Source organism: Scophthalmus maximus, chromosome 11 (genome assembly GCF_022379125.1).
Source record: "Scophthalmus maximus strain ysfricsl-2021 chromosome 11, ASM2237912v1, whole genome shotgun sequence".
In the NCBI taxonomy this organism is placed as follows: domain Eukaryota; kingdom Metazoa; phylum Chordata; class Actinopteri; order Pleuronectiformes; family Scophthalmidae; genus Scophthalmus; species Scophthalmus maximus.
The window spans coordinates 18,691,253-18,708,482 of NC_061525.1; the positions used below are offsets into that span (position 1 = coordinate 18,691,253).

Genomic DNA, 17,230 nt, shown 5'->3' on the forward strand with positions numbered 1-17,230 from the left:
TCCCTCTGTCAGTCTCACACGGAAGCAGTTGTTAGATATATATACATATATATATATATATGTATATATATACATATATATATATATATATAAGGGGGAGTCAGGAGACGGAAATTTGCGGCACGTGTTCTGGTGAGGGGAGAGAAAAGATGAGAGGGACTGGCTTTGGAAAAAAGTGAAAGAAAAAGTCATGCATCACTAATAAGTAGTTTAAACTTCTTCCTCCCGTACAACAACATGCTGGTTCCAGCCTGTGCAGTTTGATGGCGGCCAATAAGAAACCAGCAGGTATTTCTCAAAGTTACAGCCAGAGGCAGGAAATTGTTTGTGCGAGAAGGAAACAGGCGGATGGAACGCAGTCAAAGTTTATCGTGTGCACGTGGTTGTGCATTTATTCATGTTTGTATTCCTCGGAAGGGAAAAAGTTCAGATCAGAGACGATTACCGCCAACACACATACACAGCTTTTTAACTATACTTAATGTCTGTGTTATAATAAACAGTTTGAAGCAGGAAAGCAGGAAATATATAATAATGAATCGTATTACTATAATGTAAACATTATATTTCAGTGTTATATGAATACTTACATGAGCTCCATGTGGTTAGAAAGTATAAATCACCTGGATATATCTCAAGATGTAAGAGGATTTGACGAGTTTCCCCTTTGACCGAGTGATCGTCATCCATCCAAGTGGAATGAATGGAAGCCGTCATTAAGTCGGGTTCACAGCTTATCATTTTCTCTTTCTTGCATGTCATTGTCTCATCTCCGCTCATCTTCTTCAAACACACACACACACACACACACACATCAGGCTGCCCAATCCAAACGGGACAAAAGCCCGATGGAAGCCGTTCTTCCGGCTCCGCTGGTCAGAACAAACCGGTGCAATCAGCGAGGAGGCTAAAGAGCTGCGATGAACGCATGATTACCTCTCACATTCACGCCAGTCTCTATTCCTCACAGGAGGATTTGGAGAAGGAAGAGTCGTTATCCCACTGGGATTGGACGTGTGTGTACATGAGATTTCTGCCTCCGAATACAGTTTGGGTTTTTATTTGTTGGCTCTTTAATACAGCACGCAATCAGTTTATTTACGTCTGACTTGTTCACCTGCGTCCAAATGAATCTCTATGTTCTTAAGAAATCAGATGAGTAGTCTCTGTTTCTGCGCGACCCGAGGAGATTTGAAGGAATGACGTTCTCAATTTCGACAAAGACAAACTTTCCACACACACGGCACTTTTTATTCTTGAGGTTAGTGATTGTATAATCCGACTCACAGGATGTATAGACTGTGTTTGTATAAAACCTGCCATTGGCATATGTTGCCCTTTTCAAAATCCCCTTGGCTCCGGGAAGCAACAACAACAACAACAACAGCAACAACCTCTGATCTGGAAATGGCATTTTTAAAGGGAAATGTGGGTTGTGCAAGCGACGTGCATCCACGTCATCAGATGTTGACGTGGATGCACGTCGCTTGCACAACCCACGTCAACAGATGTTGGATGGGAACTGCTGGCAAATTCAAATGGGTCATGAACGTGATGGTTTATGGGGGGGATGTCTTTCACCAAAATGAAACTGTCCATAAAACAAGTTCAATGTGTGGTCAAAGTTTCCGTTGGAAGGATTCTTTATGTGTCCAACTGAAAGCTGCCCACATAAGTGACAGTGATGACTCAGCTGATCCTCCTGAAGCCAACGTAACGCCTCGACTTCATTAAGATGAGGACGTCTCACTTTCAGGTGATCCGCTTTTTTAAGAAAAATGTCCATGAAACAGTTAAGGAAGTAAAACCAACAGCTCACACATATATGCAGGTTGTTCACACAGCTGCCACTAGCCAGCGGTTTCCTTTATTATACTTTATATTGCTGTACCATTAAAAAAAAACAACTTGCTGACTCGGCCCGAGTGGCTCGCTGCGATTACAACTGAAGCTTGCACACACACACACACACACACACACACACACACATACACACACACACACACACACACACACACACACACACACACACACACACACACACACACACGTGTAAGAAGCTGGTCTCATTTTATTGTATTTCTTTTTTTTTATGGTAAAGGAGGAGAGAGAGAAAGGTGACATTTTTCCATTGTGAAGGCCAAAGTGGAGCCGGTGATAAGCAGCAACTCCATGATGTTTTATGATGTACTGTTGAGTTTAACGACAGGAATGCGTTTGAAGTGAAGCGGTAATGAGCAAGGGTGTGTGTGTGTGTGTGTGTGTGCGTGTACTGTATGTATGGACATGCCGGAATAAGGTACGCAGGCTCGACACGATCACTCTCGCTCAGTGTTTCTGGCCTTGTCGGGTATTTCTGCTACATCGTGTCATCACCTTATCACCAAAAGTCCCAGGGGGTAACTCTTTCTGTAAAAATCCATAGCCAAAGGAAAAGAGAATTGTAATTCTGGACTTTTGGCATCCACTGTTTTTGAAATGTGCTAATATAACCTGTGCGTTTTCTGCGCTCACATTCACTCACGTCTGGAAGACAGATCCCCTGTCGTCCGAAAACCACAAGCAATACTTTCCATCATTCCCCCATAAATCACCGCAGATGACACGCTGGACATGAATTCTCACCTCCAGGAAATCATACAGCACATTCAGGAGATTCCCTCTCGACAGAGATTCATTCAATCGAACCGGGCCAGAGTTGAAGCAAGTGTCACTGCTGCTGATGGAGTTTTGAGGGTTATGGAAATGTGCTTTAATAACTTAGGCAGCATGGCTCCAAGGGTGCTGTAAGATATTCGGGCAACATCAACTGCGGGGGGGCCCGCGTTCTCCTCACACCTCGTCCCGCCGCCGTGATCCTCGAGCCAAAACAACTGATACAGTGGTCAACATGCGCCCTCACGTTATGAAGGCCAAACACAAATTGACAAATGCGAGCGTGAAGCGTGATTTGCTCCTGAGGGCGAGATTAGGCCCGTTTGAAGGAGCAGCTGTTTTGCGATAATGGATTGGGTTTTTTGACTCCAGTCACAGTTTTGAAATCCTGTAACTCCCACGATATTAACAAACTACAAATCAACTGACTGACTGTGAAGTTATGACAGAGACGAACACACAGCTGACGCGTTGGCCTTTCGCGTATACGCTTTAATGGTCCAGGTGACAATTGGTTGTGAAAGCTTTCACATATGGTTGCTCTTATTTACACTGACTAATCCTATTCATGTATTTATTTATCTATAGGATTTTCTCTGCTCACTTCCCATGTGTATCACTCTTATTTTCCCATAGCTCTACCTGTCTGTCTTATTCATTCCTTGTAAAGAACAAAAGAAGTTTATTATTATCATAAGATATGAAGCCTCAAATGCACTGTGGCAACAGAAAGTCGTTGAACCGTTTGGAGTAACCTGGTTTTCGGCATTAATTGGTCATAAATAGGATTTGATCTTCATGTAAGTGTCAACAACCACAACGCGATTAAGCGCATAACATACGAAAGATTATGATATTTCCTGTTGTTATTGAACACACCCGTTAAACATGACATAAACAATAAGTGAACCTTTGGATTTAATAACTGGGCAAACTTCCTTTATGGGGGAAGCACATTCAGATTTCAACTGAACCTTTAGACTTTTTCTCTGAGACTCTTTTATATATTCTTTAAGGAGAAAAATAAAAATATTGCTTTAAATGTGGTTAAAAAGTTCATTTCATAAGAATTCTCACCAGTTTTGAAAAAGCTTTTCTTCACAAGCGCTGCTTTTCAACTTGCGCTCTGTATTCCTTCAAAATGACAACATCCAACATAATTGGAAATTAATTTTACCCTTGATGTTGGCAAACAGTCCAGACCCAGAGCGAAGCAAAGAACAGCCATGGATGCAAATCAATAATTGTTGATCTTAAGTGTTGAATCCCTGTTGTGTGAGTCCTGTCACTTCACAGTATCCCTATCGTGAATAGTGCATTTTATTTCTGGATTCATTGACCGAGCTCTTTTTCGTTGACGTCAGTAGCCCAGAGGTCCACATACCTTTTTTCTCACCCTGTGAATGTTCGTCGGACGCGGGTTTTTTTGCGAACGTTCTTGTGTGTCATCAGTTAAAAAATGGGCCGTTTGTTCATAGTCGTAACGTGTAGATGAGGCTCTGACTCGACGCGTGTCCGAGGTCAAATGAGCCCACGCGGACGGCGAGAAGTGGAGGCGTGTGAGCGAGCGCAGCGGAAATCGCGCGTAGGACGCGAGGCGGCTGACCGGACACAACACTCGTTCCGGTCGTACCTGCGGGGTTTGGAACGCGAGTCAGTGTGTGCGTGTGTGTTTTGCAACCTCGTCTGGTTGTTCGACGTCAGTGTGTCTTGGGCCAGAGGTCGCGGGCTGTAACGCCGCGGCCTCGGGCTGACAACAAATCCAGGCATCGTTTTCCAGGTGTCTGCATCAAAGCAAAGTGACGGCACGAGGCACCTTGAGTTACGCACCAGACAAGTTTATCTCTGCAACCCCCCCAAGAGAAGAAAAGAGAAGAAAAACGTAAATATTTGTCAGATGAGCTGGCAACCAACGGGAGCAGGCGTGTGTCCAACTGTAAATGAGCCGCGTCCGACTGCTGGTTGGTTGTTTGGAAAGAATGCGAAGGTTTTAGTCAGATGCTCGGCATCGCGGTGAATCATCAGATAAATATAAAGCACACGAACCGTGTGGCCCTGATCCAGAGCGCGTCTGTAAATTTCAGCATCATTTCCTAAAAATGACCACTGTTGGCTCCAAAACCAAAAGGTCAGTTCGGTCACGTTGTACCTGTACTGATACTTACCTTTGGAGATCATTTTTGGTTTCATTTGCAAAGGTTTTGAGTTTTCTGTATCTGTATTAGTGTGAGTCATTTTCTGAGACGACATGTTAGTGTGGAAGCTTTTTTTAGTGTAATTTTTCTGCGCTGTGGGTCCCACACACAGAATCCCGTTCACTTCCATTGTATTAGAATGTAGGCAGAAATCTCAGAGTCACACATAAATGAACCAGAACTATCTTCTAGCTAATCTTTGCTTGAAAATCACAATAAGTGAGGAAGAAAATACATTTGGGTGAAGTGCCTCTTTTAAAATTCTTATGCAGGATTCATTGTTTCTGTTATAGCTCGGCATAGCAAACTGGATTATTATCGGTATCAATTCATTTTACTCTTCAGATTCAAATAATCAGTTGTTGTATAATGATTCAACATATTTGACCAACTACGTGATTGTCTAGTTCTCAGACAAATTAGTTCAAGTAGAAATATGAAAGAAAAGGGGTGAAGTCGTCTGATAACCTTAATTACTTATATGTCATAAAACATTGTCATAGAATGTGGAAAGACCTGCAGCCGATGGGTTCTTCCCAGGGCCAGGACTCGTCCCTCCAACAAGTTTGGTGGAAATCTATTGAGCAGTTTTAGCATAAACCTGCGAACAAATAAACCAACAACCAAACCAAAGAACACACACGGATGAAAACAAACTCTGCTCTTTGGCAGAGATGATGATGTGAAACAGAAAAGCAGCACTGAGGGTCCTCTCCTCCTCCTCCTCTCCTCCTCTCTCCTCCTCCTCTCCTCTCCTCCTCTCTCCTCTCCTCTCTCCTCTCTCCTCCTCCTCTCCTCCTCCTCTCTCCTCTCCTCTCTCCTCTCTCCTCCTCCTCTCCTCCTCCTCTCTCCTCTCCTCTCCTCCTCCTCTCTCCTCCTCTCTCCTCTCTCCTCCTCCTCTCTCCTCCTCCTCCTCCTCTCTCCTCCTCTCCTCTCTCCTCCTCTCCTCTCCTCCTCCTCTCCTCTCCTCTCCTCTCTCCTCCTCTCCTCTCTCCTCTCTCCTCTCCTCCTCTCTCCTCTCTCCTCTCTCCTCTCCTCTCCTCCTCCTCCTCCTCCTCTCTCCTCCTCTCCTCTCTCCTCCTCTCTCCTCTCCTCTCTCCTCTCTCCTCTCCTCTCCTCCTCCTCCTCCTCTCTCCTCCTCTCATCTCTCCTCCTCTCTCCTCTCCTCCTCTCCTCTCTCCTCTCTCCTCCTCTCTCCTCTCTCCTCCTCTCTCCTCCTCTCCTCTCTCCTCCTCTCTCCTCTCTCCTCCTCTCTCCTCCTCTCATCTCTCCTCCTCTCTCCTCCTCTCCTCTCTCCTCCTCTCTCCTCCTCTCCTCTCCTCCTCTCATCTCTCCTCCTCTCTCCTCTCCTCCTCTCTCCTCCTCTCCTCTCTCCTCCTCTCTCCTCCTCTCCTCTCTCCTCCTCTCTCCTCCTCTCCTCTCTCCTCCTCTCTCCTCTCTCCTCTCCTCCTCTCTCCTCCTCTCATCTCTCCTCCTCCTCTCTCCTCCTCTCATCTCTCCTCCTCTCTCCTCTCCTCCTCTCCTCTCTCCTCTCTCATCTCTCCTCCTCTCATCTCTCCTCCTCTCTCCTCTCCTCCTCTCTCCTCCTCTCCTCTCTCCTCCTCTCTCCTCCTCTCCTCCTCTCCTCTCTCCTCCTCTCTCCTCCTCTCCTCTCTCCTCTCTCCTCCTCTCCTCTCTCCTCCTCCTCTCCTCTCCTCCTCTCCTCCTCTCTCCTCCTCTCCTCTCTCCTCTCTTCTCTCCTGCTCAGATTTTTTGGTTCTGATGATCTTAAATGGTTTGTCCCGTGTGGCGTCACCTGTGTGAATCACCCTCCACAGCGTGTCCACACACACACACACACACACACACACACACACTCTCTTATCAGATCGCAGTCATCTCTGGACTTGTTTTAGTCATCGTCAAGGATACAGTGAGTGGTTCTGTCTGGGGGTCAGCGTTGGTCCTGGGGAGCTGCCTCTGTGAAACGGTACAGTTCACACACATGCATACACACACTCTATGTATATATACACATCAGTAGTAGGAAGTGGATAACTATCAGAACAATTTCATGCAAATGCAGTTCACAGTTCCAGGGTTACGAAATATCACAAGCAAAAACTGAGGAAACATAAACACAAGTGACAGCAAAAACGCAACGGTTACACGTTTGCATTATGGGAATTCATGTCTGGTTGGTTTTTACCGTAAGTTAGTGATGGAGGTGTCGGAGCAGCAGGGAGGCCGAGTCAAGCTGTAGACGCAGAAGTGTTACACGCTATCTCGGTTTATTTGGGGAGCGCTGTGGGCACATGGAGCTTTTCTGCAGCACACACGTGAGGCGCTCATGGTGTTTCTGGCTGAAATGCAACATACCAATGTATGTGTGCACTGTGTATTTACCCAAACACTACCAATTACACACACTTTATCTTTTACTACAGGCCCATGTGCAATGATTACCATAATCTTTACAGAATGCATTCGTCATGGTTTGTAGGCAGCCATTGATACAGGGGTGTCAAACTCAAGGTGTCCAGGGTGCTCGTCTCTTAGATCAGCGTGCTTTGACACTACGCACTGAATTTAAACAATACGACCTGCAGAGCCGGGTCACGTTGCTCCACAAACATCTTTCCATGAGGTGGTTTTCCTAGAGAAAGACAGTTTTTTCACTGCACACGAGACATGAGACAGGATGTCGTAAAATTAAATGGCATGAAAACATTACGATTTAAAAAAACTAAACAAAAAAATCTTTGTTTTGGTTTAAAAAAAAAACATTTTTGAAAAAGTGTTTATTTTGACAGATTGCACAACAAGATGCAGTTGCTAAATGATATATATATATATATATATATATATATAATAAAAAGTATAATAATAAAAAAAATATAATAAAAAAGCCTTTTTATGCCCAAATGTTACAGCATGGCCAGAAAAATTAATGATTACTTAAAAATGAGTAGGAAAAAATGGGAAAATAGAAATTTGATTGAAAATAGAGGTGTAACTCGTAACATGCAGGTGTTTTATGAAATGTGACTCCTGGCGGTGAGAAACGTCGCTGGTTGGTTGCTGAGCATGTGACATGATTCATTTCACGAATCACCTTCTTTTTAATTCTTACAGTTCCTTAAGATTTCCTGGCAACATAAGCGCATGAACGCAGTCGTAGGGACAAACCTTCACTACGAATGTTCCACTGATGATCGGCACTGATGTCACGTTAGCCACATTAAAAGCACACGTGTTCTTTCTTCTGCCTCTCTTCTTTTTGAACTCACCGCCTGCCGCTCTGTGTTTGTTCGTGTGGCCCTCCAGTGGTGAACCAGGAGGGACAGCCGCTGATCGAGGGGAAGCTGAAGGAGAAACAGGTCCGCTGGAAGTTCATCAAGCGCTGGAAAACCCGCTACTTCACTTTGGCAGGGAACCAGCTGCTCTTCCGCAGAGGCAAATCGGTACGCAGCCGCCCACGAGTGCACTCACACACGGACACACATGTCCCCTGGCCTCTCGCTTTAAAAAACCCCCAATACTAATAAAAATGAATACTTTCCCGTTCCGTGTCCTTTGAAACATGAGGAAATTCCGCTCGAAAGAGCTGAAATCCCATCTCGTGATAAGCTCCGCTGTCCCTCGGGGGCATCCGGTGAATCTGACCGTAACCAGCGCAGGACTCACGAGGCCAAAGCATGACGATGCTGCAGCAGCATGAGTCACTCTCGCCCTGTGTAACTCAAAGCAGATAGGATTACGCACAAGTAGCAAGCGCAGGGAAGGAGGCACTGCCTCGTACAGTACGAGGGCGTGAAATTAAAGGCAGAATATTCTCATCTGAGAGGAGGGTGAGGGGGTTTCCCCTCTGCGTGGATCGGACACATGCTTCTTCCCTCCAGCTCCCCTGTGTTTGGTTTGCTGTTTGACTCTCCGCAGGTTGAACAAAGGCCGAGGTCGCCGAGCTCCAGAAGTGATTGTGCAAAGGAGGGAGTTTGCTAAATGGAAAACGTGGAGAATATGCACCGGGGTCAGGGGTCGAAATAATGTTTGCAAAAAAAGGACGGTCACGTTTGATTTCAACCATCTGACAAAGGCAAAATATTTTCAGAAGCCCACACATATCTAATGCTATATCCCCATTTAGGGCAAGGCGTCTAAAAAGAGTGGAAGAAAAAAGAATTATGATTAAAAATAACTTCCGCAGCCAGATGATTGTTCCTAATCTGGGTCTGCAGTCAGCCCCCCAAAACTAGAGTCAGGCTTCACAGAGGAATATGTGGAAACAGGGAAATATTCTCCAGTGGTTGAAATATATATGTACAGCTAGTCTTCTTTAAAAACAACAAAAAAACTGCAAACAATAGCCTTTGTGCTCCCGTCCAAATGCTAATGCTTTCCTCTCCTTTTACAGCAGCCCCACATTGGAAAAGGGTGTGCGTCTTTGTTCTTTGAGCTCCGTTTGTGTTTTGCCAGCGTGTCCTGGAGCTGGTTGGTTTGTTGTGAAAGAGCTGTTTCCTTTCTCTCCCACCGGAGAGTGAGACTAAGAACCAAAAAAAAGGCGTCGCCTCCTCCGTATCCAACGATGGAGCAGAGAGGTTTTGAAACATTCCACAGAATCCACACGTCAAGACTCTAATGTTAAGGATGTGATATTTATGTACCCGGTGGATGAAAGATGTTCAGAAGGAGAACGGCTGTTGCATCTGTCTGCCCTCCTCCGAACACGGCGTGCTCGGCCCTGATTGGCTCCAGACAAGAGAGAGCCGTGCCAAACTGCGTCCGGGCCTCCGGTTCGATTTCGACATTTGTCGATTTGTTCCCAAAGCGAATCTTAATACTTTTATTCAATACCCAGTACAATACCACAGAGGATATCATTCAGTACCTTTCTCACGCTAAGAATAATGTGAAACAAACGACGAGCCCTGCTGTCAAAAGTTAGAAGACTACAATGGTCGGACCACAGCGACACGCAGAAATGTCAGGCAGACCAGTGGGCGGGTGGCTTCCTTTCGCTTGTCGATGCCCAGAGACCCTTTATCTCAGCATCTATCCATGCCCGGACCCCGACAAGGGTTAATCGATAAAGATATTTGATTTGAGTTGTTAAATGTTGCTAAGAATTGACACATTATGAGTCGATGGGCTTCCATGTTATGGCAGGAAAGAAAAAATATCCAAGACCTTTGTAAATGAAGCTCAAGACTTTCCAGGAAGGAATACAGAATAAAGTAGAGACAGAGAACAAACAGGAATTATATGAGAATTAATGATTCAGTGTCTATTTCTTCGCACTGTATCGATGCAGCTGGGACATGTGGATATTACAAATGGCTTTTTGCTGTACTTTGCTCTCCGCTTCACTTTGGTCGGTGTAAAAGAAGTTTCATTCATTTTATCATTTTTGCTGCTCAAATCTGCCAAAACGCCCTTTTCCCACTTTCAGGGGAGCCATCAATTTCCCTTTATTTTACCATGAAGACGTAGGAAACTGACAAACTGTCATATTATAAATTAAAGTAAAACATACAATATATTGTTTTATTTTTATCTGTGAAATGAGTTGTTTAAATGCTCGCCATTTAGTAACGCTGCGTTCACTCGCTCTGAGAAGCTTAGAAATCTGGCAGGTTGTGCGTTTATTAAGATTAATCTGTTTGTCTGCACAAAGAGTCAGAGACACAACATGCAAACATTTATGCACATCATAAAATTATTCTATTCAGCACCCCAGTATACTGTTGTGAGTGTCAATATCGGTAATCATTAAAAGAAACTCCATAATATAATATAATGTCAAAATAATTCAAATACAAATAACATTAATATTTAGCTGCCAATAAACACAGACATGAATCAATCACATTCCACAGGATCTCCCGGCCTTTGGCTTCATTAGCCTTTGTGTCTTAAACTGTACAAAACATTAAATATTTCTACAATACCAGTATTCTGAGACAATATCTCAACTGTTATGTATCATTATGTGGTTTAAGTCCATCCAATGTTCACTTGAATCCCCCGTGGGACGCAGCGATCAGACCCTCGGCAACAGTCGGCCCGGAGGTAAAACTGTAAACATGTCTACTCCAATTCAGAGCTTTCCAACGATCACATCCTTCACCAAGGGATGTGGACAGTCGTCTTACAGCAGTTATGGTTATGTGGTCATAACCACTGTGGGGTAAAAAGATACGCAACAATACAAAACGCACACATTCAAAGTGACTCTGTGGGTTAAAACAACGGATGTGATGCTCAGCAGAGCTGAAGGATTTGGTTTCCTGTCCGGGGGAAGAAGCAGAACAATAAATCGAATTGTTCTGAGGTAGAACACACGGGAACCAACACTGTGACACTGAATGACTAATGTCAATGGTGTAGTAGATTTACTGAGGTACCAAAACTTCAACTCCACTAGATTCTACTGCACGATATTTATCTTACAGCTGAAATGAGAAGTTACTCTAAAATAAAAAAAAATGTGTCATTATGAAATATAAACTTCCCCCGAAAATGCAAAGATTTGCTCCAGCTCACCCAACAACGGCATTAAAACTCTCCTTGCATGTGTGTATATGTAGCAGTGATAATAATGTTCAAGTAACCTACCAACTGTTGAAAAGTGAGGCATGCTTTCTCCATTTGACTCTTTTCTTCTGTCGCCGCGTGTCCTCCCCACAGAAGGATGAGCTGGACGACATCCCCATTGAGCTGAGCAAGGTGCAAAGTGTCAAGGTGAGGAGCCGATCAGAAACAGATCACACCCATAACTCTACGAACGGGCTGGACAATATATGAATTACTGTTTGTAAAATAAGTCAGCACGGGGGCACGGCTCTCGATTATGACGTCAACTACATTTCCCTTCAGTTTTATTCGTATGACGCCAAATCACAACATACAGTATCTCAAGGTACTCTGAGAGACCTTCAGATATTGTAGCAAGAAACCCAACTTTTACCAGCAGGAGCGCCATCTTACTCGGCGCGCGTCTGCGTCAGCGTCACGTCGTGCGATTCCCTTCTCTTCCCCCCGCAGGTCGTGGCCAAGAAGCGGCGGGATCGCGGCCTGCCGCGCGCCTTCGAGATCTTCACCGACAGCAAGACGTACGTGCTGAAAGCTCAGGACGAGAAGCGCGCCGAGGAGTGGCTGCAGTGCATCAACGTGGCCGTGGCTCAGGCCCGGGAGAGGGAGAACCGAGAGGCGACCACCTACCTGTGAGGCCGACACGCAGATACAGACGCAGGAAACTCGGCGATCCAAACACACGCAAGGGGGAATGTTTTCATCTAGCGGTCGAAAGCACTTATAAACAACCAACAGATGTCACGATGTACGTCTGCTACGTACAGCACGATGGAGCACCGTTTCCAAAACAATCAGAATGACTTATGCAGTATTTTATTTTTTGGGGAAATAAGATTTATTCAACCAGCAATAAAAGAAGGAGGGATAGTTGCATATTTAAGATTCTCTATTTACTGTTACACTATGGACATTGATATGACGATATACATTACTAATGAATGTTACAGTGCGTAAGTGTTAAAGACGGACGTGTTAAGAAGATCGTGAAGCGACCGGATCGTTCAGTATGCAACTTTTGACCTCCTCCGCTCGAAGACCGCCGAGCCGCCGTGAGCTTCGACCACCAAACAGAATCGCCATCGACAGGAAACTCTGATTCAGCAATAACGATTTAACAAACCTCGTAAACACTTGTAGCAATAATGAGACTGAACAGTTGCTCTCGGGAGCAAGAGACGAGCCAAATGTGAAGGTGTACGATACTGCAATTCAAGGCGTTTGTGTAAGTGAGTGTGATATTTTTGACCTGTAACGCTTTTCCTTATTTACTGTCATATATATAAAGTTACAATGTCAAATGTTCATGTCCAAGCGGTTTGATATTGAGCCAAGCACCGGACCAGTGTATTTTACCAGCCGGTGTTGCACTGGAGGAGAATTAATCACATATATATTCAACTTTGTCAGCTTCAGATCCGTGTTGACAGGGTTTGATGGAGACTACGTGTTTCTAAAGCAGCGATAAGCTGCTCGGCGGCAGGTTTTCCCAGCAGTTGGGAGACAAGAGGAATGTTGGATGTACAGGCCTGTGAATCCTCGGGCGGGCTGGGGTCTAGATTGATTTCTCTTCAAGCAGAGGCTGAACTGCAGCATGTTGAACCTGGCTGGGGACAGAGTCGGGGTAAAAGGGAGCGGAGAGAAAGCGGTAGACGATGGATGGATGGATGAACCGAGATTGGCAAAACAAGCAGTCCTGTAGCATCCCTCATCATTTCTCTCACAGTGATTAGAATCTCTTTGAGATGCAATATTCACCAAAACAGAAACATTGTAAAACTTTGTGTTGTTTCCATGCGTAATACTGGTTTTTAAAATAATTCGTATCGTGTGTCCTCTATAATTTTGTTCAACTTTTACCGTGTTGCTCTTTATCCGTTCGGCGGCAGCTCAAGTTCAATCGGTTCAGAATCAGAACGGTTTAATCCAGCACATTGCTCTGTGAAAATATTTTGACTCGGTTTTCTGTTCTTGCTCTCGCACTGGAGTGACTTATGACAGCAGCCCCTCACGTGGCTGTGCAGTGGTCGGATTTCTGTTATTTCACGCTCCCTGTAGTGCCATAACATGGACCGGGCTATTTCGGGCTCTCCCCCGAATGAGAAACGTCTGCAACTTTGCGCTCCACGTTTCACACGGAGTAAGGTCCGCTCGACCGTCGCCTAACAGCGCAGTTTAGACCACGAGATTTATAAGAAAACAGTGAAGCGAATTAGCGGGTTTCCTTGTGGTGTTGGAAAAACCGGGCCATCGTCGGTCACGTTGATTTGAGAGTTTGGACGGCCTGAAGGTGATCGCTCATTTGGAAACACGCCTTCTCCAGAGGTTAGAGTTTAAGAGCTTATGGGTTGTTGGGGGGGGGGGGGGGGGGGGGGGGGTTGTCTTTGGATGATATGACTCCTAAAAATAAGAGCTCCAGTCCTCTGATTTCCTAATTCTGATTTCCTGTCCCCTCCACCAACATCTACACAACTTTGCACCAAGAACAAATGGCCTATTGCTTTTCCTCTGTTCACAAACCTTTGTTGACCCACTTAACCTCTGAGGTGTGTGGCTCTGCCCACAGCTGAATGCGTAACCCTGCTTTTGGCTATCCAAAGGTTTTTTGTTTTTTCGGGGTTAAATATGTAAATTATGTGAATGTCCCCTTCAGGTGAAGTTCCCTGGCGTGCGCTCGGCTGTAAATGTACCGTGGAGCTGACTTTAGCCTCTGAGTTGCGCGGCGCTGACTTGTCGGTATGTGAAGTTAACGTCTGATGATCACATGAATGTAACAATGGGAACACTGTCTGCGGTCACGCTGCCACGTTGGCCAAGTTTCCACAGCCGCTGGGGCCCGAAATCTGCAGCCAAACTGCAAGCCGTTGCTTTAGGGAACTTTCCTCTGAATCAAATGTATGTGGGGCATACAGTCTGTCTATCTATCCATCTATCAATCTATCTATCTATTGTTCTATCTTTCTATCTATCTGTCTACCCATCTATCTACCCATCTATCTATCTATCTATCTATCTATCTGTCTATCTATCTGTCTACCCATCTATCTATCTATCTATCTATCCATCTATCTATCTATCTATCTATCTATCTATCTATCTGTCTACCCATCTATCTATCTATCTATCTATCTGTCTATCTATCATCTATCTATCTATCTATCTATCTACCCATCTACCCATCTATCTATCTGTCTACCCATCTATCTATCTACCCATCTATCTATCTATCTACCCATCTACCCATCTATCTATCTGTCTACCCATCTATCTATCTATCTATCTATCTATCTATCTATCTATCTATCTATCTATCTATCTATCTACCCATCTACCCATCTATCTATCTATCTACCCATCTACCCATCTATCTATCTATTGTTCTATCTTTCTATCTATCTGTCTACCCATCTATCTATCTGTCTACCCATCTATCTATCTATCTATCTATCTATCTACCCATCTATCTATCTATCTGTCTACCCATCTATCTATCTGTCTACCCATCTATCTATCTATCTATCTATCTATCTATCTACCCATCTACCCATCTATCTATCTATCTACCCATCTACCCATCTACCCATCTATCTATCTGTCTACCCATCTATCTATGAGCTGTTGCTGCCACTACTTTAAAGCACAATGACATTAGATCATATTACAGTATATATTATTTACAGTTTCATAAGCAGATTGTGTGTATATGTGAACATGATTAACTTAATTATTAAAGTTTCTGAATGTATAAAAAAAAGCTTTTTAATGAAACTTAATATCCAGCCTGTGTGAAGAATTATAGATAAAGCAGAGTTTTCTTTTTGGGGTGTTGCAAAATTACATTTTTCATTTTTACGCTTGATTTTTAATGGAAGGGTGTATATTTATTTTTTAGACTGAATGACAGATCTGACCTTGTCACCTCTGTCCTCCCTCGCTTCCTCCCTTGATTTTCTTTATGTCACTACGAGTTTATAGTGAAAACAAATGAACGCTGTATTTTATTGACGGTTAATCTGATATTCTTATGGATTGTTTATTTGCCTGTTGCACCTTTTCGCATGTCTGACGCTGCCACTTTGTCCTCTTTTTTTTGCCAACAGAATTGTACAATAAATCTTTAGCAGTGAAATCGGCGAGTCTCTCCATCTCTCTCCTTCGGTGTTTGACACCTGGATTTGATTTTGGTCTCCTGGAGTAAAAAGAAAAAAGAAGAATACAAATAAGATAATTGAAAGAAATTGAATAATGATTTCCTGGCTCTTCACAAGAAGAAGAAGATTGATCTGAACAAAGTGGGGGATTGTTTCAGTGCAGGTCCAGCTTTAGCTCATTTGTCCAGTTGAATTCACTTACTGGGCCGAACTCGCTGAGCCCTCGGTGACTGGGATCCTCTGGACAAAAGCTCAGAGCGCGTGAACGCACAGGGACACAATGACTGTGTGCACAGTATCTCCGACCGGTTCTGATAAACAAGCAGCCGTTGAACTGTTCAAAGTCTGTGCTGCTCTCTGTGGGGCTTCACACTGGAGGAGTGTGAGAGACGGTCACGCCAGAGTCGCAAGAACAAAATCTGAGATGCAGTGAAATACAATGCTGCAGGAACAAGCGCTAAATCTTTCTTATTTTCCGTTCCTGGAGAATTATTTAACAACTAGGACCGAGTCGCCGCAGCGCCCACATCAACGTATATACCTTGAGACTAACGTTTCACTGCCGGACCATCTTCACTTCACTGCCATCTGATACTGAAATCTCCACATAAGAGGCAGGAAGAGTGATGGATATCTGGACTTGGGTGCTTCCATCCACTGTGTTGGATCCGTGAGGTGGGAGTTCACACAAGTTACACGTGTTTGTCTCGGTGGAGAATTTGACCTTCCGCTCGGGAGAGATTTACAGATGTCAGAACAACGGCCAGGTCGCACTGTGGGTGACACACGAGACAGTGACCTGTGTGCGAAGGTGCTTCAATCTCATGTGAGATTGTGTGTTACCCAATATGTTGGCCGAGTGAACACAAACCTTCCTGTTGCACAATTTGTAAATCAGACGGCCTTTACAGGAGAGGGGGGTAAGTGTGTGTGTGTGTGTGTGTGTGTGTGTGTTTCATGTCAGTGGACTTTTTTCTGGCAGCTGTAATAACTTAACTGTATGACAGTGACATCATGAAGTGTTTAAGACTTAAAGACTGTGGAAACTCTGAGACGGAGCAGGATGCTTCATCACGAGAGGGGAGACGGAGCAGTGACGCGGGGAACGACAGAAAGGCTGACGGTGACAAAAAAGCAAACAATGCGGAGGTCCGGTGCAAAATGTTCACTACATCACCGCCACTTGGTTAAGAAGAAAAAAGTTCCCTTAGTAGAAATATATCCTGATGGTTGCAGACACAGTTGAGCAATTCATTGAGACTTGCAAAAAGCATCACAATTAGACAATAGCACTCGGAGATCCACCATCTTTATGCCGTTTCACCCAAAACTTACATTCCCATCTCCATCTGATCAACATAATATATATACATATATATTTTAAATGTTTATGAAGATATGACTCAATATGGCAAGTTTTGCCATATACAGTATCTTGGATTTTTTCTGTACAGAGCTAATTATTATGAGGTAAATAATTAATTTCTTCTTAATATATATCCATCCCCTTCAATATAGTTTCTTATCAAACAGCATGAATATGGGAAAATCCATTGGAAGCCACATCTGTCCCTAAGGACAAGAGCACCCCCTGGCGGCTGCAAAACACATTTAAAGGACAATGAACAACAATATTTACCTCCACATCTCAACACCTAA

General features: G+C 44.2%; 1 protein-coding gene across 3 annotated transcripts in view; it reads left to right on the plus strand.

Moving 5' to 3' along the window:
• The window catches only part of veph1 (ventricular zone expressed PH domain-containing 1), a 72,372-nt gene extending 59,651 nt beyond the window's left edge, over positions 1-12,721 (plus strand). For all 3 annotated transcript variants that reach the window (XM_035622969.2, XM_035622970.2, XM_035622971.2), the window contains exons 13-15: positions 8,157-8,293; positions 11,517-11,570; positions 11,874-12,721. In XM_035622969.2, coding sequence (XP_035478862.2) covers positions 8,157-8,293; positions 11,517-11,570; positions 11,874-12,056 — 374 coding nt within the window. In that variant the 3' untranslated portion in view covers positions 12,057-12,721. The remainder of the gene's footprint in view (positions 1-8,156; positions 8,294-11,516; positions 11,571-11,873) is intronic.
• Positions 12,722-17,230: the final 4,509 nt, after the last annotated feature.